General features: G+C 40.9%; 2 protein-coding genes and 1 non-coding gene across 4 annotated transcripts; 1 reads left to right on the forward strand and 2 right to left on the reverse strand.

Moving 5' to 3' along the window:
• The first annotated feature begins 1,541 nt into the window (after window positions 1-1,541).
• LOC132882581 (N-acyl-aromatic-L-amino acid amidohydrolase (carboxylate-forming) B-like) lies at window positions 1,542-13,844 on the forward strand. Its single transcript, XM_060915674.1, has 7 exons — window positions 1,542-1,577; window positions 3,715-3,962; window positions 7,005-7,200; window positions 7,618-7,711; window positions 9,659-9,766; window positions 9,968-10,080; window positions 13,647-13,844. Exons 1-7 carry the CDS (start codon window positions 1,542-1,544, stop codon window positions 13,842-13,844), a joined length of 993 nt encoding a protein of 330 aa, XP_060771657.1.
• A 753-nt stretch (window positions 13,845-14,597) lies between these two features.
• On the reverse strand, window positions 14,598-26,597 carry cldnd1a (claudin domain containing 1a). 2 transcript variants are annotated; one of them, XM_060917079.1, is made up of 5 exons: window positions 26,407-26,597; window positions 22,992-23,664; window positions 22,786-22,893; window positions 21,919-22,056; window positions 14,598-18,904 (listed from the first exon to the last, which is right to left on the reverse strand). In XM_060917079.1, the coding sequence occupies exons 2-5, from the start codon at window positions 23,287-23,289 to the stop codon at window positions 18,684-18,686; spliced, it is 765 nt and encodes a 254-aa protein (XP_060773062.1). In that variant the 5' UTR covers window positions 23,290-23,664; window positions 26,407-26,597; the 3' UTR covers window positions 14,598-18,683. The 2 variants fall into 2 exon arrangements, with proteins under 2 accessions (XP_060773062.1, XP_060773063.1); XM_060917080.1 differs by lacking the exon at window positions 26,407-26,597 and adding an exon at window positions 24,889-24,967.
• On the reverse strand, window positions 26,147-26,241 carry trnar-ucu (transfer RNA arginine (anticodon UCU)). The gene is made up of 2 exons: window positions 26,205-26,241; window positions 26,147-26,182 (listed from the first exon to the last, which is right to left on the reverse strand). It is a non-coding gene; the product is annotated as a tRNA-Arg (tRNA).
• Window positions 26,598-26,624: the final 27 nt, after the last annotated feature.

The raw sequence follows: 26,624 nt of genomic DNA on the forward strand, positions 1-26,624 counted from the left end.
GTTTGTCGACCCATAGAGACAGAGTAACTGAATTTAAAAATGTGTTTTATAAATTAGTTACTTCATGTAAATTATTAAACCACTTGAGGATGTTGAGGCGATTATTCTGTCACATCCCAGTGGGGTTGGATGATGGACAATGATTAATTACCAAATGACACCACTGAGCAGAACTCCTTTAGGAAGAAAAAGTAAGCTCCACTGCTGTGTTGTTGCGGGAGGAAGAGAGCCAGGATGAGTGCAACCTGATCTAGATAGTGAAACAGGCTACCATATCATCATCATCTTCCTTGTCTAGCACTGTTGCCAAGCTGGGGTCCATGTGGACCCTCTTGATCCACATGTCATATTAATTGGAGCATAGTTTTACACTGGATGCCCTTCCTGCAACCCTCCCATTTCTGGGCTTGGGAAACAACCATTCACACCTATGGAATTTAGAGTAGTCAGTTAGCCTAACTGCATGTCTTTAGGGGAAATCAGAGCACCCGGAGGAAACCCACACAGACATGGGGAGAACATGCAAACTCCACACAGAAAGACCCCCATCAGGCACTGGGCTCAAATCCAGAACCTTCTTGCTGTGAGGCAACAGCGCTAACCACTACACCACTGCGCCGCCTTGAAACAGGCTACCATAGTTTCACTGTATTTACTGAATTTATACACTTTAAGATGAATAAGCCAATAATATACTTATTGACTTATTAACATAATTTTCTGTCAGTAGTGTATTATATTGAGTAATTCAGCACTTATTTTTAAGTTAAAATTTATTCTCATTTGCTTGTGATTAATATATATATATATATATATATATATATATATATATATATATATATATATATATATATATATCTCCTGATATTTATTGCTGTATGCCTCAAATTCATGTTCTGCCAGTGCACCATTTCTGATCAGACTCCTTTATACCCTCAGAGGTTTTTTTTTTCCCCCTGCTCCGGGACACCTGAATCAATTTAGCACACTAACACATTCTTTAAGAGGTGATAATGAGTGTGTGAGAGCAGGAAAACACACTGAAATGTGCAGGGCAGCAGATTGCCTGGCTGCATAAATCTGCAGTGGTCTCTTTCTCAGAGAGAGATAAAGAGAGAGTGAGTGTGAGAGAGAGAGTGAGTGAGTGTGTGTGTGTGAGAGAGAGAGAGAGGGGTAGTTGGGGTGAACGGTGCACTGCAGAGCACACACCCAAACTCACTATAAATTCAGAGGAGCAGCATGAATGTGTGTGAGTGAATGAGAGAGAGAGAGAGAGAGAGAGAGGCAGGATGTGACTGCTGAGTCAGTTAAACCATACTACAGAGGCGAGAATGGTCAGAGAGCAATGCAGCAGCTAAAAGAAACTGGACAGCTGGAAAACTTCTCTCAGCAACTCAGGATGGACAGAACACAGCCGTGCTAACGATGGCAACTCCAGACCAAGCTCAGGCTCAGGCTAGCTCACCTCAGATAGAGCTCTAAGTCAAAAGCCAAAGGTGGTGCTCCAAACTAAGGATCAGGATCGTGTGTGAGTCTAAGCGATGGATAGAGAACACCAGTTCCATCTCAGAAGTAAGGTAAGAGCTCACCAACTCATGCAAACACGACTGAAAACTTAATACCACATGGATGTGCGGCTTGGAGACTCTCAATATAATAACCATCCAGCTCGATAGAACAGTTCATCATCATTTTGTATGTTATAAAAACTTACTTTAAAGGGTGAAAACAATTCAATAAGAAATGTAATTTCTTTTTTTTTAAAACATCACTTCATCAAAAAGAATAAAATTTGACTTTGCAGGCTATGCAGTGCAAACAAATACAACCCCGATTCCAAAAAAGTTGGGACAAAGTACAAATTGTAAATAAAAACGGAATGCAATGATGTGGAAGTTTCAAAATTCCATATTTTATTCAGAATAGAACATAGATGACATATCAAATGTTTAAACTGAGAAAATGTATCATTTAAAGAGAAAAATTAGGTGATTTTAAATTTCATGACAACAACACATCTCAAAAAAGTTGGGACAAGGCCATGTTTACCACTGTGAGACATCCCCTTTTCTCTTTACAACAGTCTGTAAACACCTGGGGACTGAGGAGACAAGTTGCTCAAGTTTAGGGATAGGAATGTTAACCCATTCTTGTCTAATGTAGGATTTTAGTTGCTCAACTGTCTTAGGTCTTTTTTGTCGTATCTTCCGTTTTATGATGTGCCAAATGTTTTCTATGGGTGAAAGATCTGGACTGCAGGCTGGCCAGTTCAGTACCCGGACCCTTCTTCTACACAGCCATGATGCTGTAATTGATGCAGTATGTGGTTTGGCATTGTCATGTTGGAAAATGGAAGGTCTTCCCTGAAAGAGACGTCGTCTGGATGGGAGCATATGTTGCTCTAGAACCTGGATATACCTTTCAGCATTGATGGTGTCTTTCCAGATGTGTAAGCTGCCCATGCCACACGCACTAATGCAACCCCATACCATCAGAGATGCAGGCTTCTGAACTGAGCGCTGATAACAACTTGGGTCGTCCTTCTCCTCTTTAGTCCGAATGACACGGCGTCCCTGATTTCCATAAAGAACTTCACATTTTGATTCGTCTGACCACAGAACAGTTTTTCACTTTGCCACAGTCCATTTTAAATGAGCCTTGGCCCAGAGAAGACGTCTGCACTTCTGGATCATGTTTAGATACGGCTTCTTCTTTGAACTATAGAGTTTTAGCTGACAACGGCGGATGGCACGGTGAATTGTGTTCACAGATGATGTTCTCTGGAAATATTCCTGAGCCCATTTTGTGATTTCCAATACAGAAGCATGCCTGTATGTGATGCAGTGCCTTCTAAGGGCCCGAAGATCATGGGCACCCGGTATGGTTTTCCGGCCTTGACCCTTACGCACAGAGATTCTTCCAGATTCTCTGAATCTTTTGATGATATTATGCACTGTAGATGATGATATGTTCAAACTCTTTGCAATTTTACACTGTCGAACTCCTTTCTGATATTGCTCCACTATTTGTCGGTGAAGAATTAGGGGGATTGGTGATTCTCTTCCCATCTTTACTTCTGAGAGCCGCTGCCACTCCAGGATGCTCGTTTTATACCCAGTCATGTTAATGACCTATTGCCAACTGACCTAATGAGTTACAATTTGGTCCTCCAGCTGTTCCTTTTTTGTACCTTTTAACTTTTCCAGCCTCTTATTGCCCCTGTCCCAACTTTTTTGAGATGTGTTGCTGTCATGAAATTTTAAATGAGCCAATATTTGGCATGAAATTTCAAAATGTCTCACTTTCGACATTTGATATGTTGTCTATGTTCTATTGTGAATACAATATCAGTTTTTGAGATTTGTAAATTATTGCATTCTGTTTTTATTTACAATTTGTACTTTGTCCCAACTTTTTTGGAATCGGGGTTGTATTAAACTGACTTTCGTTTTGATTATCATCACACAAAAGAAGAATGTAATCACTCAAAAGTGCATTTTAATCTGATGGCGGTGCAAAGACAGCAAAACTCACATAAAATGGTGACAAATATGATTCAAAGAAATAATAATACTTATACTAATAGGTGTATCTTTAGTGTGTGCTGTTGTTGGTATGTTCGAAACATCTTGAACACAACATAGTGAAGGGGAATTGTAAAATTAATAAATTAAAAAAACTGCGAAATGATTCATGGTCTTAATTAATAAATAGTTTCATGTGTCGCAGCCAGAAGTAGTGACCATCCCAGCTCTGTACCGCGTAGCCCTGTGTGGTGGTACCCATGGCAACGAGCTGGCGGGGGTTTACCTGCTGCGTCAGAGCATGAGGAGGAAGCGGAAGGGCAGCATGGTGGATCCGGTTACTATGGTAACGGTGATGGCGAACCCACGTGCTGTACAGCAGTGTGTACGTTACACGGAGATGGACCTCAACCGCTGCTTCACACACACTACACTGAGGTCGGACACACACACATACCAGACAGGACTAATGTTATTAGGAATAACTGAGTTCTCTGTTTTTCCTTCACTGTCAGAAATAGGGCTTCAGTAGGAGTCAATTTCTGTCCCCCAAGGTACAATCTATACTGATGTACCCCCTAGGGCTCATTATTGGACCTCAAGGGCCAAAAGGTACATACAGTACTGTGTAAAAGTCTTCGGCATATATAAAGAAACACTGTAGACCAAAAATGGCTTACAAATAATGAAATGAAATGTTTCAACATTAAAAAGATACTATAAATTTTATAAGCCATAATAAATGAAACAAAATCAGTATTTGGTGTGAGACAACCCTTTGCTTTGAAAAAAAATAGTCTGAGGTACAGTGAGTGCAGTTTGATGCGGAAATGAGCTGTAGGTTTTACTGAGCATCTTACAGAACCAGCCACAGTTCTTCTGGACACTTTGTCACACTCGCTTCTTCATTTTGCACCAAAACCCAGTAGCCTTCATTATGGTTTTTTTTTTTTTTTTTTTTTTTTTTTTTTAAATCTGAAAAGTGCTCACTTAGGCGGCACGGTGGTGTAGTGGTTAGCACTGTTGCCTCACAGCAAGAAGGTCCTGGGTTCGAGCCCAGCGGCCAACGAGGGCCTTTCTGTGTGGAGTTTGCATGTTCTCCTCGTGTCCGCGTGGGTTTCCTCCGGGTGCTCCGGTTTCCCCCACAGTCCAAAGACATGCAGGTTAGGTTAACTGGTGACTCTAAATTGACCGTAGGTGTGAATGTGAGTGTGAATGGTTGTCTGTGTCTATGTGTCAGCCCTGTGATGACCTGGCAACTTGTCCAGGGTGTATCCCGCCTTTCACCCGTAGTCAGCTGGGATAGGCTCCAGCTTGCCTGCGACCCTGTAGAACAGGATAAGCGGCTCCAGAAATTGGATGGATGGAAGTGCTCTCTTATGTAATATACTGCTCAGATACCAACTTTTTTTCTGTAACATTTAATTTTCTGCTGGAAAACGAACGTTTGGAACTCTAAAACGTTTTTGTACTGACTTGATAATGTAGAAGTCATAAAATAAAAATCTATAGCAAAGTTAGTATGAAAAAAATAGGGGGCCTAAGACTTTTGCACAGTACTGTATACAGTGGTGCTTGAAAGTTTGTGAACCCTTTAGAATTTTCTATATTTCTGCATAAATATGACCTAAAACATCATCAGATTTTCACACAAGTCCTAAAAGTAGATAAAGAGAACCCAGTTAAACAAATGAGACAAAAATATTATACTTGGTCATTTATTTATTGAGGAAAATGATCCAATATTACATATCTGTGAGTGGCAAAAGTATGTGAACCTTTGCTTTCAGTATCTGGTGTGAGCCCCTTGTGCAGCAATAACTGCAACTAAACGTTTGCGGTAATTGTTGATCAGTCCTGCACACCGGCTTGGAGGAATTTTAGCCCGTTCCTCCGTACAGAACAGCTTCAACTCTGGGATGTTGGTGGGTTTCCTCACATGAACTGCTCACTTCAGGTCCTTCCACAACATTTCCATTGGATTAAGGTCAGGACTTTGACTTGGCCATTCCAAAACATTAACTTTATTCTTCTTTAACCATTCTTTGGTAGAATGACTTGTGTTCTTAGGGTCGTTATCTTGCTGCATGACCCACCTTCTCTTGAAATTCAGTTCATGGACAGATGTCCTGACATTTTCCTTTAGAATTTGCTGGTATAATTCAGAATTCATTGTTCCATCAATGATGGCAAGCCGTCCTGGCCCAGATGCAGTAAAACAGGCCCAAACCATGATACTACCACCGCCATGTTTCACAGATGGGATAAGGTTCTTATGCTGGAATGCAGTGTTTTCCTTTCTCCAAACATAACGCTTCTCATTTAAACCAAAAAGTTCTATTTTGGTCTCATCTGTCCACAAAACATTTTCCCAATAGCCTTCTGGCTTGTCCACGTGATCTTTAGCAAACTGCAGACAAGCAGCAATGTTCTTTATGGAGAGCAGTGGCCTTCTCCTTGCAACCCTGCCATGCACACCATTGTTGTTCAGTGTTCTCCTGATGGTGGACTCATGAACATTAACATTAGCCAATGTGAGAGAGGCCTTCAGTTGCTTAGAAGTTACCCTGGGGTCCTTTGTGACCTCGCCGACTATTACACGCCTTGCTCTTGGAGTGATCTTTGTTGGTCGACCACTCCTGGGGAGGGTAACAATGGTCTTGAATTTCCTCCATTTGTACACAATCTGTCTGACTGTGGATTGGTGGAGTCCAAACTCTTTAGAGATGGTTTTGTAACCTTTTCCAGCCTGATGAGCATCAACAATGCTTTTTCTGAGCTCCTCAGAAATCTCCTTTGTTCGTGTCATGATACACTTCCACAAACATGTGTTGTGAAGATCAGACTTTGATAGATCCCTGTTCTTTAAATAAAACAGGGTGCTCACTCACACCTGATTGTCATCCCATTGATTGAAAACACCTGACTCTAATTTCACCTTCAAATTAACTGCTAATCCTAGAGGTTCACATACTTTTGCCACTCACAGATATGTAATATTGGATCATTTTCCTCAATAAATAAATGAGCAAGTATAATATTTTTGTCTCATTTGTTTAACTGGGTTCTCTTTATCTACTTTTAGGACTTGTGTGAAAATCTGATGATGTTTTAGGTCATATTTATGCAGAAATATCAAAAATTCTAAAGGGTTCACAAACTTTCAAGCACCACTGTATGTTCCCAATCAGTATATAAAGGGTATAAATAAGTACACTGACAAGCCCTTGTACCTTTAAAGGTACAATAATGTACTTCATTTCCCGAGAGTGTTCTTAGTATATTTTCCTCTTTGACTCTTGCTTACTTTTTTGCTCTTTTTTAAGATTTTGTTCCTCTCTCACCATTTTTTTTCCTTCTCACCCTTCTTTAAATATCTATCTTTCTCTTCTCTCTTTTGTCCTCCCTCATTTTCTTCTGTGAGCCTGTAAACTTGACTTTCCTCCATTCTAAAGTAAAATAAATCTGCCCCCGTCTCAGCGCCCCTGTTTCTGAAGTGACCCCGTATGAGGTTGTCCGCGCTCAGGAGCTGAACGCTCTACTAGGTCCGAAAGGTGGCTCTGAAGCGGTGGATCTGCTCTGTGATCTTCACAGCAGCACTGCGAACATTGGCCTTTGCCTCATCGCTCACTCCGACAACGACTGGATCAGCCTGCACATCTGTAAATACCTGCAGGTAAGAATAACCCATCCATCTGGCACAGTCCTCCGACAAACCAACAAACATAGGGTTTACTGCTGTTTCATTCACTGAATTAATGACACTTCAGGCACAGATCATAACATTTTTGAAGAAATTTGGAGGCGTGGGTTTAAAAGATACGAACTTTGGAGTAGGATTTTAAAAATAACTGGCTTTAAGCAGGAGATTCAGAGTTGAAGATGAGGGCATGTAATGTCATGCTTTAGCAGGATAAAGGCTTGTGGTTTAGCTAAAGGACTTATAAGCACTTCAGGTTCGTATAACTTCAGATGATTTAGGATCAGTACCTAAAGGTTTATGAAAAGGCGTTTTGATTTTCAGTTGACGAGTCTGGTATTTTGGGGTTTAATCAGGAATTTGTATCGGATTTATGTGCATATGTGTTTTCAGAGGGAGTTGGCCACCATTCCAGTGCGGTATGTCCACTATGATGTTCCTAAGAGCGAGGCTTACACATTGCACTCTGTTGGAAAACATGGCTTTGGTGAGTCTGCGTGCAGCTGCTCTCACACACACTTGATAGGATATCAGGAGAGCTTATCATTTTATAAAGGCTCAGCATCAAATGTCATATCAAGACAAAAGAAAGAGGTCAGAAGACAAGGCCAGATTGGTTCTAGCTGACAAAAAAAACCTCTATAATAACCACTCTTTACAACCACGGTGAACAGAAAAGCATTTCAGAACACCTTGAGATGGACATCACCTGGTCTTTTTCCCCACTATAGCCTCAGATTCTCGTTCTTGGCAAACACCAGTAGAACTTGATGTGGTCTTCTGCCGTTGTAACAGAAGACCAGTGACATACTTTTCTGCTCATCATGGCTGTAAAGAGTGATTATGTGGTTATTGCTTTCCTGTCAGCTCAAACCAGTCTGGACATTCTCCTCAGAACTGCTGCTCACTGGAGGTTTTTTTTTTTGTGTGTGTGTTTTTTTGTTACACTATTTCAGAGGGGATCCATCAGGGCCTTCTAGGCCTTCAGAGAAAGCCCAAATATATCAGAATTTCAAATGTTATATTTAATTTCTTTCATTCTTTAACTTCTTTCATAATTTCATTATAATTATTCTCTTCTAATTTTAATTTGGCCTCATTTTCTATCAAATTTGCTTCAGAAATGAAAGGGTTACTGTCCTGAAAACATTAAAATAGAGTCATCCAATGAGATTTTTTTGTTTGTTGTCTCTAGGTTGAGAAGAGTTTAGAGCTGCTCACTCACTGGTTAGGACTTCATTGCTGGGACAGAAGGCCATGGCAGTGTATGTTTATGTAGGAAGTGACAGATGAATTAACCAAACAGATTTTGATTTATAGTGGGAGAGACCAAATATTTATCACTCAGCCTTCTCGAAGGCCAACGTGAGCTTAACCGCGAGTCAGCGCGGCAGTGAAGTCACCTTCCAGCCCATGTAGGGTTCGTCACTAGTTTTAGCAAATGCTAACAAAGCGGTCAAGCCAGTGCTATAGAGAGTAACTAACACAGGCTAATGACTGAGAAACTAAGATTTCTGTCTCCAGACTCTTCTTCCACGCTGCACGCTCGCCACAGTATTTTTCACTCAGACTTCAATATTCATTTCCCTGTGTAATTTATTTAGTTACTTTTAAAATCAACATCAACAACTACATACGACGGAGCAACCTGGCAGCCTGCCGCTAATCCTTTGCAAAATCCTTTGTTCTGTTGCTTTTTTGGTGTGTCTGGCTAAGTTTTGGCTGAGCTCAAGTCCCAGCTCTAACAGTAACAGTTCGCCACTGCACTATTCTGTGTAAACTCTACAGTAAATTGTTGTGTGAAAATCTCAGGAAAGCAGCAGTTTCTGAAAGACTCCATCCAGCCTTTCTGGCATCAACAATTTAGTACTCATCAAAACGACAGGACATGGTTGATTAAATATTTACTCTGGTGCAACACTTCTAGTTCCACTTCTGGGAGTTAAATGAATCACTTCGCCAGCCTTGCGTCTCTCTCTTTCACAGGACTGGCACAGTGCCACTGTTGAGCCTTTACGCGAGAGTCTAAAATCGCAACTGCTCAGTTATATGCTTAGATTGGAAAAAAAAAATCTGCCAAATTAATAAATTTATTCGAAGTGACTCAAGCATTTTTTGGATGAATGACTCCTTTGCCAGTTTTTTCTCCGTTTGACTGAACCGTGCTGACTCAAGCACTCTTCAGAATTATACACATCTCTTAATTTATGAACTCTTTCTAAACGCCCTCCGATATACGCCACTTCATCCCGATTTTCAATGAAGCAATTTATTTGAAAAGGCTTGACACAGTTTTTTGCCCCATGTGCAAAATCTAAGTGAAAGTAGTTATTTAAATGTCATGCTGAATAAAAAGTTGTCTTAGCCATTTAAAAGAAAAAATAAAGACTACATTTCTATCTGAACAAGTTTTTTTTTTTTTTTTCCTGTGCAGCGATGGAGGTTGGTCCTCAGCCACATGGCGTGATCAGAGCCAACGTTTTTACTGCCATGCAGGAAGCTGTTCAACTCACACTTGATTGGGTTCGTCTGTTCAACTCAGGTACCAAGGAGGCTACACTACCCAGCATGCTTTGAAGGTAGAAGAATATCTAATAGTAGTAGAGTCTTTGTGTGTGTACTGGAGATGTTTCTCCACTTGTCTAAGGCTCTTGATCAGTTCCTGAGTTCTGATTAGTGGAGAAACATCCTATACTAATAGGTCATTGTGCCTTATAACTCCTCTTTCTCCTTTTATCTTCAGGGACCTGGTTTGAGGGCGGCTCAGTGGATGTTTATACGATGGTGGAGAACATCAAATACCCTCAAGATTCTCACACACACACCATCACAGCTGCTGTGCACCCAGACCTACAGGTTTTGTTTTCCAGAAAGCAGATAGGCTACAGTGCCTTGCAAAAGTATTCATCCCCCTTGGTATTTGTCCTGTTTTGTTGCATTACAAGCTGGAATTAAAATGGATTGGGGGGGGGGGGGGGGTTTAGTATCATTTGATTTACATAACATGCCTACCACTTTAAAGGTGAAAATTGTTGTTTTTACTGTGACACAAACAATAATTTAGATGAAAAAACAGAAATCTGGAGTGTGCATAAGTATCCCCCCCCTCCAAGTCAATACTTTATAGAGCCAACTTTTGCTACAATTACAGCTGCAAGTCTCTTGGGGTATGTCTCTATTAGCTTAGCACATCTAGCCACTGGGATTTTTGCCCATTCCTCAAGGCAAAACTGCTCCAACTCCTTCAAGTTAGATGGGTTGCATTGGTGTACAGTAATCTTCAAGTTATGCCACAGATTCTCAATTGGATTAAGGTCTGGGCTTTGATTAGACCATTCCAAGACATTTCAATGTTTCCCTTTAAACCACTCCAGTGTAGCTTTAGCAGTATGCTTAGGGTCATTGTCCTGCTAGATCGTGAACCTTCGTCCCAGTCTCAAACCTCTGGCTGACTCAAACAGGTTTTCCTCCAGAATTGCCCTGTATTTAGTGCCATCCATCTTTCCTTCAGTCCTGACCAGCTTTCCTGTCCCTGCAGATGAAAAACATCCCCACAGCATGATGCCGCCACCACCATGCTTTATTGTAGGGATGGTGTTCTTAGGGTGTTGGGTTTGCGCCACACATGGCATTTCCCACGATGGCCAAAAAGTTCAATTTTTGTCTCATTTGACCAGAGAATCTTCTTCCATGTGTTTGGGGAGTCTGCCACGTGCTGTTGGGTAAACTCCAAATGTCATTTTTTAAGCAATGACTTTTTCCTGGCCACTCTTCCATAAAGCCCCACTCTGTGGAGTGTATGGCTTAAAGTGGTCCTATGGACAGATACTCCCGTCTCCACTGTGGATCTTTGGAGCTCCTTCAGTGTTATCGTTGGTGTCTTTGTTGCATCTCTGATTAATGCCCTCCTTGCCCGGTCTGTGAGTTTTGGTGGACAGCCTTCTCTTGTCAGGTTTGTAGTGGTGCCATATTCTTTCCATTTTGCTATAATGGATTTAATGGTGCTCCCTGGGATATTCAAAGTTTGGGATATTTTTTATAACCCAACCCTGATCTATACTTCTCCACAACTTTGTCTTGTCTCTGACCTGTTTGGAGGCTACTTGGTTTTCATGTTGCTTGCTTAGTCGTGCTGCAGAGTCAGGGTCCTTCCAGAACAGGTTGATTTATACAGACAGCATGTGACAGATCATGTGACACTTTGATTGCACACAGGTGGATCTTAATCAACTAATTATGTGACTTATGAAGTGAATTGATTGGACCAGCTCTTTAGGGGTTTCATCCGAAAGGGGGTGAATACTTATGCACACTCCAGATTTCTGTTTTTTCATCTTAATTATTGTTTGTGTCACAATAAAAAAAACAATGTGTACCTTTAAAGTGGTAGGCATGTTGTGTAAATCAAATTGTGCTAACCCTCCTAAAATCAGGACAAACACCAAGGGGGATGAATACTTTTGCAAGCCAAAACTCACACCCATTTTCTCAAAAATGCTTAAAGTCTCACAAGGCTGTGCTTCAATTGTTAGATGCCAAGAATCTGTAGTTACAGTGGTGCTTGAAAGTTTGTGAACCTTTTAGAATTTTCTATATTTCTGTATAAATATGACCTAAAACATCATCAGATTTTCACACAAGTCCTAAAAGTAGATAAAGAGAACCCAGTTAAACAAATGAGACAAAAATATTATACTTGGTCATTTATTTATTGAGGAAAATGATCCAATATTACATATCTCTGAGTGGCAAAAGTATGTGAACCTCTAGGATTAGCAGTTACGGTAATTTGAAGGTGAAATTAGAGTCAGGTGTTTTCAATCAATGGGATGACAATCAGGTGTGAGTGGGCACCCTGTTTTATTTAAAGAACAGGGATCTATCAAAGTCTGATCTTCACAACACATGTTTGTGGAAGTGTATCATGGCACGAACAAAGGAGATTTCTGAGGACCTCAGAAAAAGCATTGTTGATGCTCATCAGGCTGGAAAAGGTTACAAAACCATCTCTAAAGAGTTTGGACTCCACCAATCCACAGTCAGACAGATTGTGTACAAATGGAATAAATTCAAGACCATCGTTAGCGTCCCCAGGAGTGGTCGACCAACAAAGATCACTCTAAGAGCAAGGCGTGCAATAGTCTGCGAGGTCACAAAGGACCCCAGGGTAATTTCTAAGCAACTGAAGGCCTCTCTCACATTGGCTAATGTTAATGTTCATGAGTCCACCATCAGGCGAACACTGAACAACAAAGGTGTGCATGGCAGGGTTGCAAGGAGAAAGCCACTGCTCTCCAAAAAGAACATTGCTGCTCGTCTGCAGCTTGCTAAAGATCACTTGGACAAGTCAGAAGGCTATTGGAAAAATGTTTTGTGGACAGATGAGACCAAAATAGAACTTTTTGGTTTAAATGAGAAGCGTTATGTTTGGAGAAAGGAAAACACTGCATTCCAGCATAAGAACCTTATCCCATCTGTGAAACATGGTGGTGGTAGTATCATGGTTTGGGCCTGTTTTGCTGCATCTGGGCCAGGACGGCTTGCCATTATTGATGGAACAATGAATTCTGAATTATACCAGCAAATTCTAAAGGAAAATGTCAGGACATCTGTCCATGAACTGAATCTCAAGAGAAGGCGGGTCATGCAGCAAGACAACGACCCTAAGCACACAGGTCTTCTACCAAAGAATGGTTAAAGAAGAATAAAGTTAACCCTTTGGTGACTGACCCCTTGAAAATGGTTCCTCCAGGAACGATGACATTTCAGTTGTCAAGACAACGGAAAAACTAAAATACAAAAACAGAAAGATGTGTCACAATGCTCTTGTGCACAAAACAAAATGCTCTTGTATTTGTATTTTAGTTTTTCTGTTGTCTTGACAACTGAAACGTCATGGTTCCTGGAGGAACCATTTTCAAGGGGTCAGTCACCAAAGGGTTAATGTTTTGGAATGGCCAAGTCCAAGTCCTGATCTTAATCCAATCGAAATGTTGTGGAAGGACCTGAAGCGAGCAGTTCATGTGAGGAAACCCACCAACATTCCAGAGTTGAAGCTGTTCTGTATGGAGGAACGGGCTAAAATTCCTCCAAGCTGGTGTGCAGGACTGATCAACAGTTACCGCAAACGTTTAGTTGCAGTTATTGCTGCACAAGGGGGTCATACCAGATACTGAAAGCAAAGGTTCACATACTTTTGCCACTCACAGATATGTAATATGGGATCATTTTCCTCAATAAATAAATGACCAAGTATAATATTTTTGTCTCATTTGTTTAACTGGGTTCTCTTTATCTATTTTTAGGACTTGTGTGAAAATCTGATGATGTTTTAGGTCATGTTTATGCAGAAATATAGAAAATTCTAAAGGGTTCACAAACTTTCAAGCACCACTGTACTTCCTCCTGTCTCCTTTTCTCAGGATAAAGATTTCTGTCTCCTGCACCCGGGTGACCCTGTCTTCCTCTCTTTCTCTGGAGAGACTCGGAGGTACAAAGGGAAAGAGCCGCTTTATCCTTTCTTCATCAATGAGTGTGCGTTCTACGAGACAGGTGTCGCTCTGTCTCTAGCGAGGAGAAGGAAGGTGGAGATTCCAGCCGTTCAATGCAGCAAAACGTGAACGAGAGACCCAAGAAAGAAAGACGAGAGATGCAGAGACTCCAGTGTGATACAGATTGGACTTCTTAAATACATGCTTGAAGGTTTTCAGTCATGCCATAACCCATTACTACGCCATATTGAAACCCTGAAGCTCAAAACCTCTACTCTAACCAGAACACCAACATCTATCCTCAACTACTAGCCCATTACCTCTAAACAAGATATACCACTCCACTTATCTAACTAGAATACTAAAGTTTTAACATGTTTATCTGGTTATCTCAATGATGGGAATCACACAGTGTTTAAAAGCCTGGAATTTCCCATGAAGAACTGATGAAGAACCTCATTGAGTGGAGAAGCAGCTTCAGTCCATACCTTCATATGGTGAGGTAGTAGTTTGCCATTTAAAGTGTCCATGCGTTAAAAATTGGTGGAATTTCTTCACAACTTTGTACGTCTCTTAGTGTTACTGACATCTGGCTGATAAAATGAATTTTTCAGAAATGACAAAAATTCGGTGTTGTAGATACTTATTTCTTTGGGAAAATCTTGAAGATAAGCACCTCAACATGTCCTGCTTCAAAATAAAGTATCCACAGAATACAAAATTCACTCAAACCACTTGACACTTTCAGGATCTGTTCTAGTGAGCAAAAGGTTATTGGTTCAAATCTCAAGACCGAACAAGAACCTTGACCCTCAGCTCTATACTTGGAGGGGTTTGCTTGGCCTGTGATGAAGAAATACATTTTTCTTTTTCTTCTTTTTTTTAAAGTAATTTTATTGTAGTTAAAAGGTTGCAATTAATTCAGATTCATTCCGACCATTTCATACAAATGCAAGTTCAATAACATCAAAATGCAATAACTATAGAACAGATCCAGTTAATGAATCCAAACCTCAGGGGAAAAGCTTACAAAGGGAGTGTCACTGGTTTGCATATTAATGCAGTACGTTCACAATGCTGGTTTATCACATGCTCAATATAAAGGGTTCAGGTTCACTATTCACTGTTAACGCTAATTCTTATATGCTTTGGTGTTTAAAAAAAACTACACTTCCATCTATAAGCAACAAAATGTAAAAAGAAATATGTTAATAGGAATAAATATAATAACTCAATAATAATTAAATAATTATAAATAAATACATAAATAAATAAGTTATAAAAGGTTTATGCTTATGTATCATCAGGATTCTTAACAATAGCCTGGTCTGCTGAACACTGGAACACATGCAATATTAACACAAAAAACAATATGCAAAGTTGAACAGAAGAATAATATACAAAGTAAAGGATGCTGTGCCTGAATCCATACCTGATTTTCTTTCATCTATAAACATGGTGCCGTGTTTTCTTTTTCCACCAACACAGAGCTGATGCAGGAACCAGAACTGGTTCTCATTTCCACCAGTCTTACCCCTTTTTGACCAACAGGGAATGGGTCACTGAATTTTGAACCGTTCAGTGCATTTCAACCAAAAATAAATTGGTTTGGAACTTGAAAAAGTTGGTTCCCAGTTGGAACTAAAATATAGCTGGTTTTTCCAGCACAAACCGTGATGACATCAGTGGGCATGTTTGGAGAGGAAGCAGAGTGCAACAACGGAGAATACAATTGAAAAGGAAACATTTTCAGAAAATACGGACCGAAAACAAATATCCGCAAGAACAGAACAAAAGCTCAAAGGTAATCAGTCAATGTGCTCCACCATCTCGCTCCTACTATTTACTCCTGTTGTCCATTGAGAAACGTCCTCTGTTCATGACTCATCCTTGATTACAACGGTTCCACTCAAAACTGGTGAAAACGTGGGCACTAAGGTTCAAAGAATCCTGAACGGAATTGGTTCAAGAACCTGTTCCTTGTTGGTGGAAAAGGGGTATTTGAGAGCAGAACCATCACACCACCAGATCCAGATATGGGATTTTCACATGCTATTCACATTATCACTTTGAGTAAACAAAATTATTTTTATGCCATTATTTAAATTTAAACCTGTTAATAAAATTTTCCGTGCTGACGAAATGACCCCCAACCTGTTTGATTCTGGTTCTGCAGGACTGTGCAAATGTAACCAAACTGATTTTAGACAAACGTTCCTGATTAAGTGTTGACGCTGTGTCGGTGAAAAAGTGCTCTCTGTGCTTCTTTATTACATTGTGCCATTAAACACTTCACAGTTTATGTGAGAAACCCTCCAGTGAATTCTCTAATTCCACACACATACTCGCATCCACACGGATTTGCATTAACAGAGTGTCATGTCAGTATACACTTATGCAACATTAAAGCGTGAAACATTAAAGTGCCTTGCTTGAATGAATATCAGAGGTGCCAATTTTGTAAACTCCTAGCAGACAGAGAGAGAGAGAGAGAGAGAGAGAAAAGCAGGGTTTTACCCTAAAATTATTCTAGTGTATGCTAATGTACACCCTCCCCCAGGACATTAAGAAAACAGCAAAATAAAATAGTCTGGTGTGTCACAAATTAATAACAAACAGTTCCTCCATTTTTTTTAACAACCAAAGAGACCACAGTCTTGGTTTGTATCGACTCAAGACAGCGAGGTTCATGAATTCACTGGTTAAATTTCACTGAGATAAAATCATGCCAGAGCAAAAATAACCTCCTGCACGCTTTCCCTTTAGATAAGTCAAGTAATTTTTTAAAAAAATGTTTGGTCTGATTGCCAGTTTCCTGTTGTCTGCTGTATTGCCATAGCAACGGATCAAAACTTGATTAAACCATAAATGTTGGCACCTCATTGCAGCATTTAGCGTCTGCATTTAACTGTCATTTAAAGATGACGAAGACTCTAACAGCGAGTGTCCACACAGCATTCTGCTCACTTGCACACACCCAGCTAGCTTTTATAGCCATCTCATCTCCATCCGCTGATTTCGGATTATCAGGACACACTCCCTCTTGCTCTAACACACATATGTGCTTGTGTTTAGTGCACAATATAATTTAGTATGGTAGCATGTGCATGACTATTATTTTAGTATGGTCGTATAGCAGTGGACTATTTTGACATGCTATTTAGTACAGTAGTCTGATACTACACCATTATTTATTTATGTACACTGCCTGGCCAAAAAAAAAAGTGCACCCTCTAATATTTTGTTGGACAGCTTTTAGCTTTGATTACACATTGTTTCTTTATACAACATCACAATATGTATTTTTATCAATAGTTGCATGAATTTTTCACTGATATCTTGTATTGATGATGGGAGAGTCAAACCACTCCATAAAGTCTTCGCCAGCATCCCGAAGACTTTCAGTGGGGTTAAAGTCAGGACTCTGTGGTGGACAATTCATGTGTGGAAATGATTCCTCATGCTTCCCGAACCATTCTTTCAATATTTGAAGCCACTGAATCCTGGCATTGGTGTCCTGGAATATGACCGTGCCATCAGGGAAGAAAAAAATCCATTGATCTGATGCTAACCTGGTCATTCAGTACATGCAGGTCATCAGCTGATTTAATTTTATTGCCCCATAACGTTGCTGAGCCTCAACCTGACCAACTGAAGCAACCCCAGATCATAACACTGCCTCCAGAGGCTTGTACTGTGGTCACGATGCACGATGGACGCATCATTTCATGCACTTCCCTTCTTACCCTGACACGCCCATCGCTCTGGAATAGGGTCAGTCCGGACTCATCAGATCACATGACCTTTTTCCATTGCTCCAGAGTCCAATCTTTATTCTCCCTTGCAAAGTGAAGCCTTTTCTCCTGATTAGCCTCAATAACAAGTGGTTTCCTCATCACTGCACAGCTCTTTAGTACCAATCCTGTTAGTTCTCATCACATTGTGTATGGAAATGCTCTTAACTTCACTATTAAACAGAGCCGTGAGTTCTATTTTCGAGTTTTTACGATTCATCTTATCAAGCATTTAAGTGATCTCTGATCACACTCAGTTAAGAGTTTTTTCCGACCACATTTCTTCCTTGACATTGACAGTTCACCACTATCCTCCCAGGTTTTAATAAAGCATTGTACAGTTCTTAACCCAATCCCAGTCATTTCAGCAATTTCCTTAGTTGTTTTCTTTGCTTGATCCAGGCCAATAATTTGACCCTTCCGAAACACAGCAACATCTTTTCCATGACGATGGGATACATCTTCCGACATGGTTGTTTAAGAAATGAGAAGCTACTCACTGCATCAATTAGGGTTAAAACAATTGTTGACAGCTGAAACATATTAATCACTGCAGTAATTAGCCAATCAAGGGCTCTTACGTATTTGCTTATTTAAAGCCAAATGTGACTTTTTTTTGGCCAGGCAGTGTATATTATTAATATAGTAGTGTGATGATGTACTTTTCCCCTATACTATTTAGTACAGTAGTATACTAGTGTACCAATAAACCATACTATTTCGTGCAGTAGTCTGATGGAGTATTAATGTATTATCCTGCCATGCTATTTTGTATGCTAATGTACTATCTAGCATGTCACACTATTTAGCACAATACTACGATAGCATACTATTTTATCGTACTATTTAATACAGTAGTATGGTGTAGTACTGTTTTCTGATACTAATTTGCATGGTAGAATTGTGGTATACTAATACGCTGTATTATTTAGTTCTGTTGTATGGGGCGTGGCTTTGTTCCATACTATTTTGCATGGCTGTAGACTAATTTTCCAGCCTATTTAGTACAGTAGTTTGACAACATTGTCATATCACTTGCTACCATAGTATGTTGGTGTAATAGTATGTTTACATACTATTTAGTAAGTTAATATGTAAGATTTGTATGTGTGTTTAGTGCAGAATTATGTGATTTGGGACACAGGCCTGACTGTAATAATTTGAAATGCATGCTCTAGGCCACTCGGTAGGCGGTAAAGCGGTAGTAGTTCTTGCTATGACTGCGAGCGGCCCACACCAGTAGCGCGGCAGCCATCATGTAGAGTGGAGAAGAGATGAGCGCAAGATAGAGGGACCAGCCAAGAGAGCCATCCACCTGGTCAGGGATAACAGAGACACGGTGTAGCAGGTCCATACCCGCCAGAAAACAACACACACAGCCCAGAGAACACACACCTGAGAGAGAGAGAGAGAGAGAGAGAGACAGACAGACAGACAGACAGACAGAAAGGGAAAGACATGGCGCAAGAGTTGAGGTGACTGGTTTAAATCAGAGACTTGATTCAGCCAGCAACCTGTTGAATCACAGTTTTTACAGAAGCTACATAAGGCTCGCAGTTTAGTAGTATTAATAGTGTATTTACTACAGAAATTACACTGTGTGATGGTGTTTAATGGAGAATGTTCGTGTTTAATGGAGAACTGTTAGTGCTTCATGGAGAATTGTTGGTGTTTGAAGGAGAATGCTGGTGCTTCATGGAGATTTGTTGGTGCTTCATGGACAATTGTTGGTGCTTGATGGAGAACTGTTGGTGCTTGATGGAGAATTGTTGGTGCTTGATGGAGAATTGTTGGTGTCTGATGGAGAATTGTTGGTGCTTGATGGAGAATTGTTGGTGCTTCATGGAGAACTGTTGGCGCTTGATGGAGAACTGTTGGTGCTTCATGGACAATTGTTGGTGTTTGATGGAGAATGTTGGTGCTTGTTGGTGTTTGATGGAGAATTATTGGTGCTTGATGGAGAAGTGTTGGCGCTTGATGGAGATTTATTGGTGTTTGAAGGATTTAATGATGGAGAACTTTGGATTTCATATCTATTGATCAAATGTTGGTGTTTAATGAGAGTCTAGGTGGAGACTGCTGGTAGTTAATATACAATGTTGATGATTAACAGAGAATGTTGATATTTAATGGTGAATATTGGTACTTGATAGAGAATGCTAATGTTTGATAAAGAGAGCTGATGTCTGATGAAGAGAGTTAAAGTTTGATGGAGAGTGCAGAGGTGGACAAAGTCCCCAACTTCATTACTTAAGTCAAAGTACAGATCCTACTGGTCAAATGTTACCCAATACAAGTGAAAGTTATACAGTCAAATTTTTACTTAAGTTAAAGTACTGAAGTACATGCTTTTAAAAATACTTAAGTACATTTTCTGTGAACGCATTGTTGTATTATTGCCACAAATGCTTACAAAATCCAATGCATCTGAAGCAACCGACTGGATCTACTGACTAGCTTGTAGAACCTGTAGAATAAACACCTGGTAGAATGTTACAAAATGCAACACAACTGAACTGAAAAAGAGCCATTGTCATTTTAATTTTTTTTTTTTTAATTGTAATTTTTTTTTACTTCTCCTCCCCCCACAAAGCAGCATAGTAGTGTTCTGACCCAGTTCTGGTAGTGTGTGCACACATGTATGTGTATGTTAATCAGGAAGACAGTGGAATAGCTGTAAATGCAACTTGCTCAGAAAATAAAAATGACAGTCCAACCTGCTTAAAATCCAGGTCCACACCTCAAGCTTAATAACTGCCTAACAGCAACACTGCGTTAAGCAAGACAAAAAAAAAAAATCTGCAAGACTATCATCTGACATCAAAACAAAAAATGCCAGCAATTTGTTGTGACTGATCAGTACAATATTGTCCATCTCACAGGTCTCGTGTGTGTGTGCGCGCGTAATTGTATGTATTCATACACATATAAATCCGCCTGTGGAATCATGGTGATTTAACAATAAGCTAGCTAGTCAGTGAAGCTCCACCTGACATGCTAGCAAACTCTTTTCAAACTCAAAATCATATTGGGTAGCTAACATTACTAGAAAAGAAAGATTTCTACATTTTGTTTATTTGGCAAGATTATGCTAAAACATATTTCTGAAAGGACTTCAGGTAAGGGCGGCACGGTGGTGTAGTGGTTAGCGCTGTCGCCTCGCAGCAAGAAGGTCCGGGTTCGAGCCCTGTGGCCGGCGAGGGCCTTTCTGTGTGGAGTTTGCATGTCCTCCCCGTGTCCGCATGGGTTTCCTCCGGGTGCTCCGGTTTCCCCCACAGTCCAAAGACATGCAGGTTAGGTTAACTGGTGACTCTAAATTGACCGTAGGTGTGAATGTGAGTGTGAATGGTTGTCTGTGTCTATGTGTCAGCCCTGTGATGACCTGGCGACTTGTCCAGGGTGTACCCCGCCTTTCGCCCGTAGTCAGCTGGGATAGGCTCCAGCTTGCCTGCGACCCTGTAGAACAGGATAAAGCGGCTACAGATAATGAGATGAGATGAGACTTCAGGTAAGGGCGGCACGGTGGTGTAGTGGTTAGCGCTGTCACCTCACAGCAAGAAGGTCTGGGTTCGAGCCCCGTGGCCGGCGAGGGCCTTTCTGTGCGGAGTTTGCATGTTCTCCCTGTGTCCGTGTGGGTTTCCTCCGGGTGCGCCGGTTTCCCCCACAGTCCAAAGACATGCAGGTTAGGTTAACTGGTGACTCTAAATTGACCGTAGGTGTGAATGTGAATGGTTGTCTGTGTCTGTGTTAGCCCTGTGATGACCTGGCGACTTGTCCAGGGTGTACCCCGCCTTTCGCCTGTAGTCAGCTGGGATAGACTCCAGCTTGCCTGCGACCCTGTAGAACAGGATAAAGTGGCTAGAGATAATGAGATGAGATGAGAGACTTCAGGTAAGTTAATGTTATTCATGTTAGCGTAACTCCGTTTTTACATGCTAATAACGGTGTCCAAGTTAACTAGCTATGTGTTAACGTTAACCGTGGACAAGGCTATGGCAACTTGGCGGGCAAATCCATGAGTTGGACGGCAAGTTTTTGTAGGCTGTGATGTGCTCCGTTTTAGGCAGACAAAGTTGTTAAAACGAAACAACTCTTTATTCCTTATAAAAATGTAATGGAGTGAAAAGTATGATATTTGCCTTTCAAATGTAGTGAAGTTAATCATAAGTTGCCCAAAAAAATAATACTCAAGTAAAGCACAGATACTCAAAAAGTATACTTTAGTACAGTACTCAGGTAAATGTACTTCGTTACTGTCCACCTCTGGGAGAGTGATGGCGTTTGAAAGTGTGTGGATGTGTGATGGAGAGTGCTGGTGTTTGATGTTGAATGGTGGTGTCTAATAAGCAAATGTTGGTGTTTAATGGAGGATGCTGTTGTGTGTTCTCTAAGAACCAAAAGGTCCTGACCTGCAAGAAGGTGGAGGAGTCCAATGCCCAGCGTGGGACTGAAACTACGACACAAACAAGCACAGAATCCCACCAGCCCTCCCACTAACACCAAACCCAGAGAGAACAGGGGCAAGAGAAACTGACACCTCCACAGATCTATAGAGAGCAAGGACACAAATACATTTATATATTAATAAATGTGGTACATGTACTTTATGATAAATACACTGTATATTATTACACACACACGTTATAAATATAAAAAGGTGGAATTAAATACTAGAGAAGTCACATTACAGCCTAAAAACTTTGGCTACTACCATGAATATATGCTTGCTGTCTGTCTGTCTCTCTATCTCTCTGTCTGTCTGTCTCTCTCTGTCTGTTTCTCTCTCTCGCTGTCTGTCTCTCTCTCAGTCTGTCTGTCTCTCGCTGTCTGTCTGTCTCTCTGTCTTTGTCTCTCAGTGTCTGTCTTTCTGTCTCACTGTCTGTCGGTCGGTCTCTCCATCTCTCGCTGTCTGTCTCTCTCTCTCTCTCTCACTGTCTGTCTGTCTTTCACTGTCTGTCTTTTAGTCTCTTGCTGTTTGTCTCTCTCTCTCTCTCTCTCTCACTGTCTGTCTCTCACTGTCTGTCTGTCTCTCCATCTCTCGCTGTCTGTCTCTCACTGTCTGTCTGTCGGTCTCTCGCTGTCTGTCTCTGTCTCTCACTGTCTGTCTTTCTGTCTCTCACTGTCTGTCTGTCTCTCCATCTCTCGCTGTCTGTCTCTCTGTCTCTCGCTGTCTGTCTCTCTGTCTCTCGCTGTCTGTCTCTCTGTCTCTTGCTGTCTGTCTCTCGCTGTCTGTCTGTCTCTCTCTGTCTGTGTGTGTGTGTGTGTGTGTGCCTCACAGGTGCGGATCATGTCCTCTCCGCTGTTGTGGTTGCCTGGCTCTGTGTATTTGGGTGTAAACTGCTGAGACAGTGTGAAGCTCACACACTCTGTGTCCATCTCAGGATCTAAACACACACACACACTCTATAACTTTTGTATTTTCTTATGTGGGCCAAGGGTTATGATTAGTACAATAATAATAATAATAATAATAATACTCCACCTGGCTCGCGGTACCAGCGGTTGCGGTCGGCGGGCACGCGCACGCACCTCCACCACAGGCCGACGGTGCCGTTGAGGCGGAACATCGCGTCGCTCGCGGTTTTCTCATCGAACTCTCCGTCGCCGAGCTCCTGGTGCAGCGCGCGCAGCTCGGTCGCGTTGTGCTCGTGACGCACCTGCGGGCTCGTGTACTGGTACCAGTGGCGCGTGCCCACCGCCACACACAGGTACACCGTGGCCAGAGTGCTCAGCACGCACGCGATCACCAGCGCCGTGGCGGAGCGGTTGTCCACCATCATGCAGTGTCTCTCCCCGATCCGACCGGGTTTCCTCCAGTGTCCTCTTTTCCCCCTGATGATCCGCACATCAGATGAAATGAAGCTCCATCTGTCGCGGCGCAGCGTCCATCTGTCACTCAGCAATCCATTTCATTTCATCTGTTACTTAGCAACAAGGCTTCAAATGAAAATGCAATCTGAATTTATATGAGTTACATTTATAAACAAATAGTACTCATCATATTCTTAGGACAGAAAAAAAAGCATTGTATTGCCGTTGAGATTTTGTAAATAATCCGTACGCTTTCCTTTTCCGGTCAGCAGGCAGGAGCAGAGAATGCTGGGTATTATAGTCCTGAAAGGGCTGTCAAGCTTGCTGTCCTTCTTAATCTTTCACTGAAAAACATATTACATTAAATTCTGTCATTTTTTTTATCTGACGACCTGAGTCTAATTAATTAAGTATTTGAGGAAAAATAGATAATTTTTCCTCAAAATCATATCAATCAATCATTTATTTATTTCATCAATTTATTAATTTGCCAAAAGTTGAAATTCTGGATTTCTTACTGAAAAATTGCTGTCCTTAGTCCTATTTCAAGATCTTTTACACTACCGTTCAAAAGTTTGGGGTCACCCAGACAATTTTGTGTTTTCCATGAAAAGTCACACTTTTATTTCCCACCATAAGTTGTAAAATGAATAGAAAATATAGTCGAGACATTTTTCTGGCCATTTTGAGCATTTAATCGACCCCACAAATGTGATGCTCCAGAAACTCAATCTGCTCAAAGGAAGGTCAGTTTTATAGCTTCTCTAAAGAGCTCAACTGTTTTCAGCTGTGCTAACATGATTGTACAAGGGTTTTCTAATCATCCATTAGCCTTCTGAGGCAATGAGCAAACACATTGTACCATTAGAACACTGGAGTGAGAGTTGCTGGAAATGGGCCTCTATACACCTATGGAGATATTGCACCAAAAACCAGACATTTGCAGCTAGAATAGTCATTTACCACATTAGCAATGTATAGAGTGGATTTCTGATTAGTTTAAAGTGATCTTCATTGAAAAGAACAGTGCTTTTCTTTCAAAAATAAGGACATTTCAAAGTGACCCCAAACTTTTAAACGGTAGTGTATGTTATCATGGAGCAAGGTGTTTTAACTCTTTATACTGTGGTCAACAATAATTAGGGACTCAAAGTCCTGAAAGATGATTTTTTTTTAATCTTATGTGTACAAGTTAGTATTATCGTGTGAGAACAAGTGATTATATTGTTAGCACAAGTTATGAGCTTGTCAATCTTGTCATTTATCTTGAAAATCAAACAACGCAGCACCTGTGGGATTCGGCATCCTTTGAACTGCATCTTTTGTATTCTTGCTGTTATAATCTAATTATTATTATTATTATTATTATTATTATTAATGCACAGATTATAGTTTTGTATTATAATACAGATTATTACTATTATTACAGTTATCGTGACACACTGGCAGGCCTCATGTTAACATTTTTATTACCTTTTTAAAATTATTATATAATTATATTGTTGGGGCAGCATGGTGGTGTAGTGGTTAGCACTATCACCTCACAGCAAAAAAGGTTTGAACCTTACAGCCGACAGGGACTTCTGTGTGAAGTTTGCATGTTCTTCCCATGTCTGTGTGGGTTTCCTCCAGGTACTCTGGTTTCCTCCACAATTCAAAGACATGCAGATTTAGTAAAAACACCCAGCCACTGGGGTTGCACAAGCCAGTGCATACTTAGTGCCGGTCCCAAGCCCGGATAGATTGGGGAGGGTTGCATCAGGAAGGGCATCTGGTGTAAAAATGATGCCAAATCAAATATACAGAACAGATCCACTGTGACTCCAAACAGGAGCAGCTGATAGAAGAAGATATAATTATATTGCTGAAAAGACTTTTCAAACAGAATGAGGTTAAAAAGGAGAACATGTTCTTATCATAATGACAATAAAAACAAAATAAGAAGCAGACTTCATTTTTTAATAGTAATGTGAAAAAAATGACTAATGATCACTTTATCAGAGTGCTTTCCACATAAGTCTAGGGCTGGGGTTCGATCTCTAAAAGAATCAGTTCTTTGATTCCAGACATTTGAACTCAAGATAAATGGATGAAACAGGATGAAAAAAAAGGAAACCTGTTTCCAAGATCAACCAAAAACACAATTAGAATGCTTTAATGTTGTATTTATGTAATTCACAGCTCCCTAGAGAACCCCTTGCTCAGACACATAAATGCAGCAAGTATAGGACAGAGGGTTCTCCTGGGCCAAGTTTTGTGGTGTAAAATGGCCCCCTCTAGAGGCGACCTCTCATCAGTGAAGCAGGAACAACCAATTTTAATAATATTTAATATATAATTTTGCGGGCGGCACGGTGGTGTAGTGGTTAGCGCTGTCGCCTCACAGCAAGAAGGTCCTGGGTTTGAGCCCCGGGGCCGGCGAGGGCCTTTCTGTGTGGAGTTTGCATGTTCTCCCCGTGTCCGCGTGGGTTTCCTCCGGGTACTCCGGTTTCCCCCACAGTCCAAAGACATGCAGGTTAGGTTAACTGGTGACTCTAAATTGACCGTAGGTGTGAATGTGAGTGTGAATGGTTGTCTGTGTCTATGTGTCAGCCCTGTGATGACCTGGCGACTTGTCCAGGGTGTACCCCGCCTTTCGCCCGTAGTCAGCTGGGATAGGCTCCAGCTTGCCTGCGACCCTGTAGAAGGATAAAGCGGCTACAGATAATGAGATGAGATATAATTTTGCTAATTAATATGTATCAGGTTGTATTATTATTAATTTAGCAATTTTCAATCATACATCTAAAACGATATCTATTTTTTAATTTGTGAAAAAAAAAAATGCGACTCCGGTGGGACTCGAACCCACAACCTTTGAATCACTTCGCTAGTGCTTAGTGCCTAGAAGTCCAATGCGCTATCCATTGCGCCACGGAGCCACCTGTTGCACACGCTCACATCCGGGTCTTTTAACTCTAGATAAGTTTGTTACACAGCAGTTATGGTGGCAAGACCAGAGGTATCCCAGCTTTCAGATCAGCAAAAATATACCAAATTGGCATTACTTATATCGCATTTTCAAAAAAAAAAAATCCCGACATTACCTTCGTCCACTTAGCTAAGGCTGGCAGAAGCTAGCATGGGCATCTTTAGGCGTTTCGTCTTGAGTAATTTGCATGCAAATTAATTAATGACATCCTTCATGAAAGCAAAATTAGGAATTGATCATCACTTCTGGTTTGACTGTAAATTAACCTGCACGACTGGCACACAGTATTTTTCATGTCTACAATAATATCGCAATTTACGTCTACGTAATGAC

This window comes from Neoarius graeffei, chromosome 3 (genome assembly GCF_027579695.1).
Source record: "Neoarius graeffei isolate fNeoGra1 chromosome 3, fNeoGra1.pri, whole genome shotgun sequence".
In the NCBI taxonomy this organism is placed as follows: domain Eukaryota; kingdom Metazoa; phylum Chordata; class Actinopteri; order Siluriformes; family Ariidae; genus Neoarius; species Neoarius graeffei.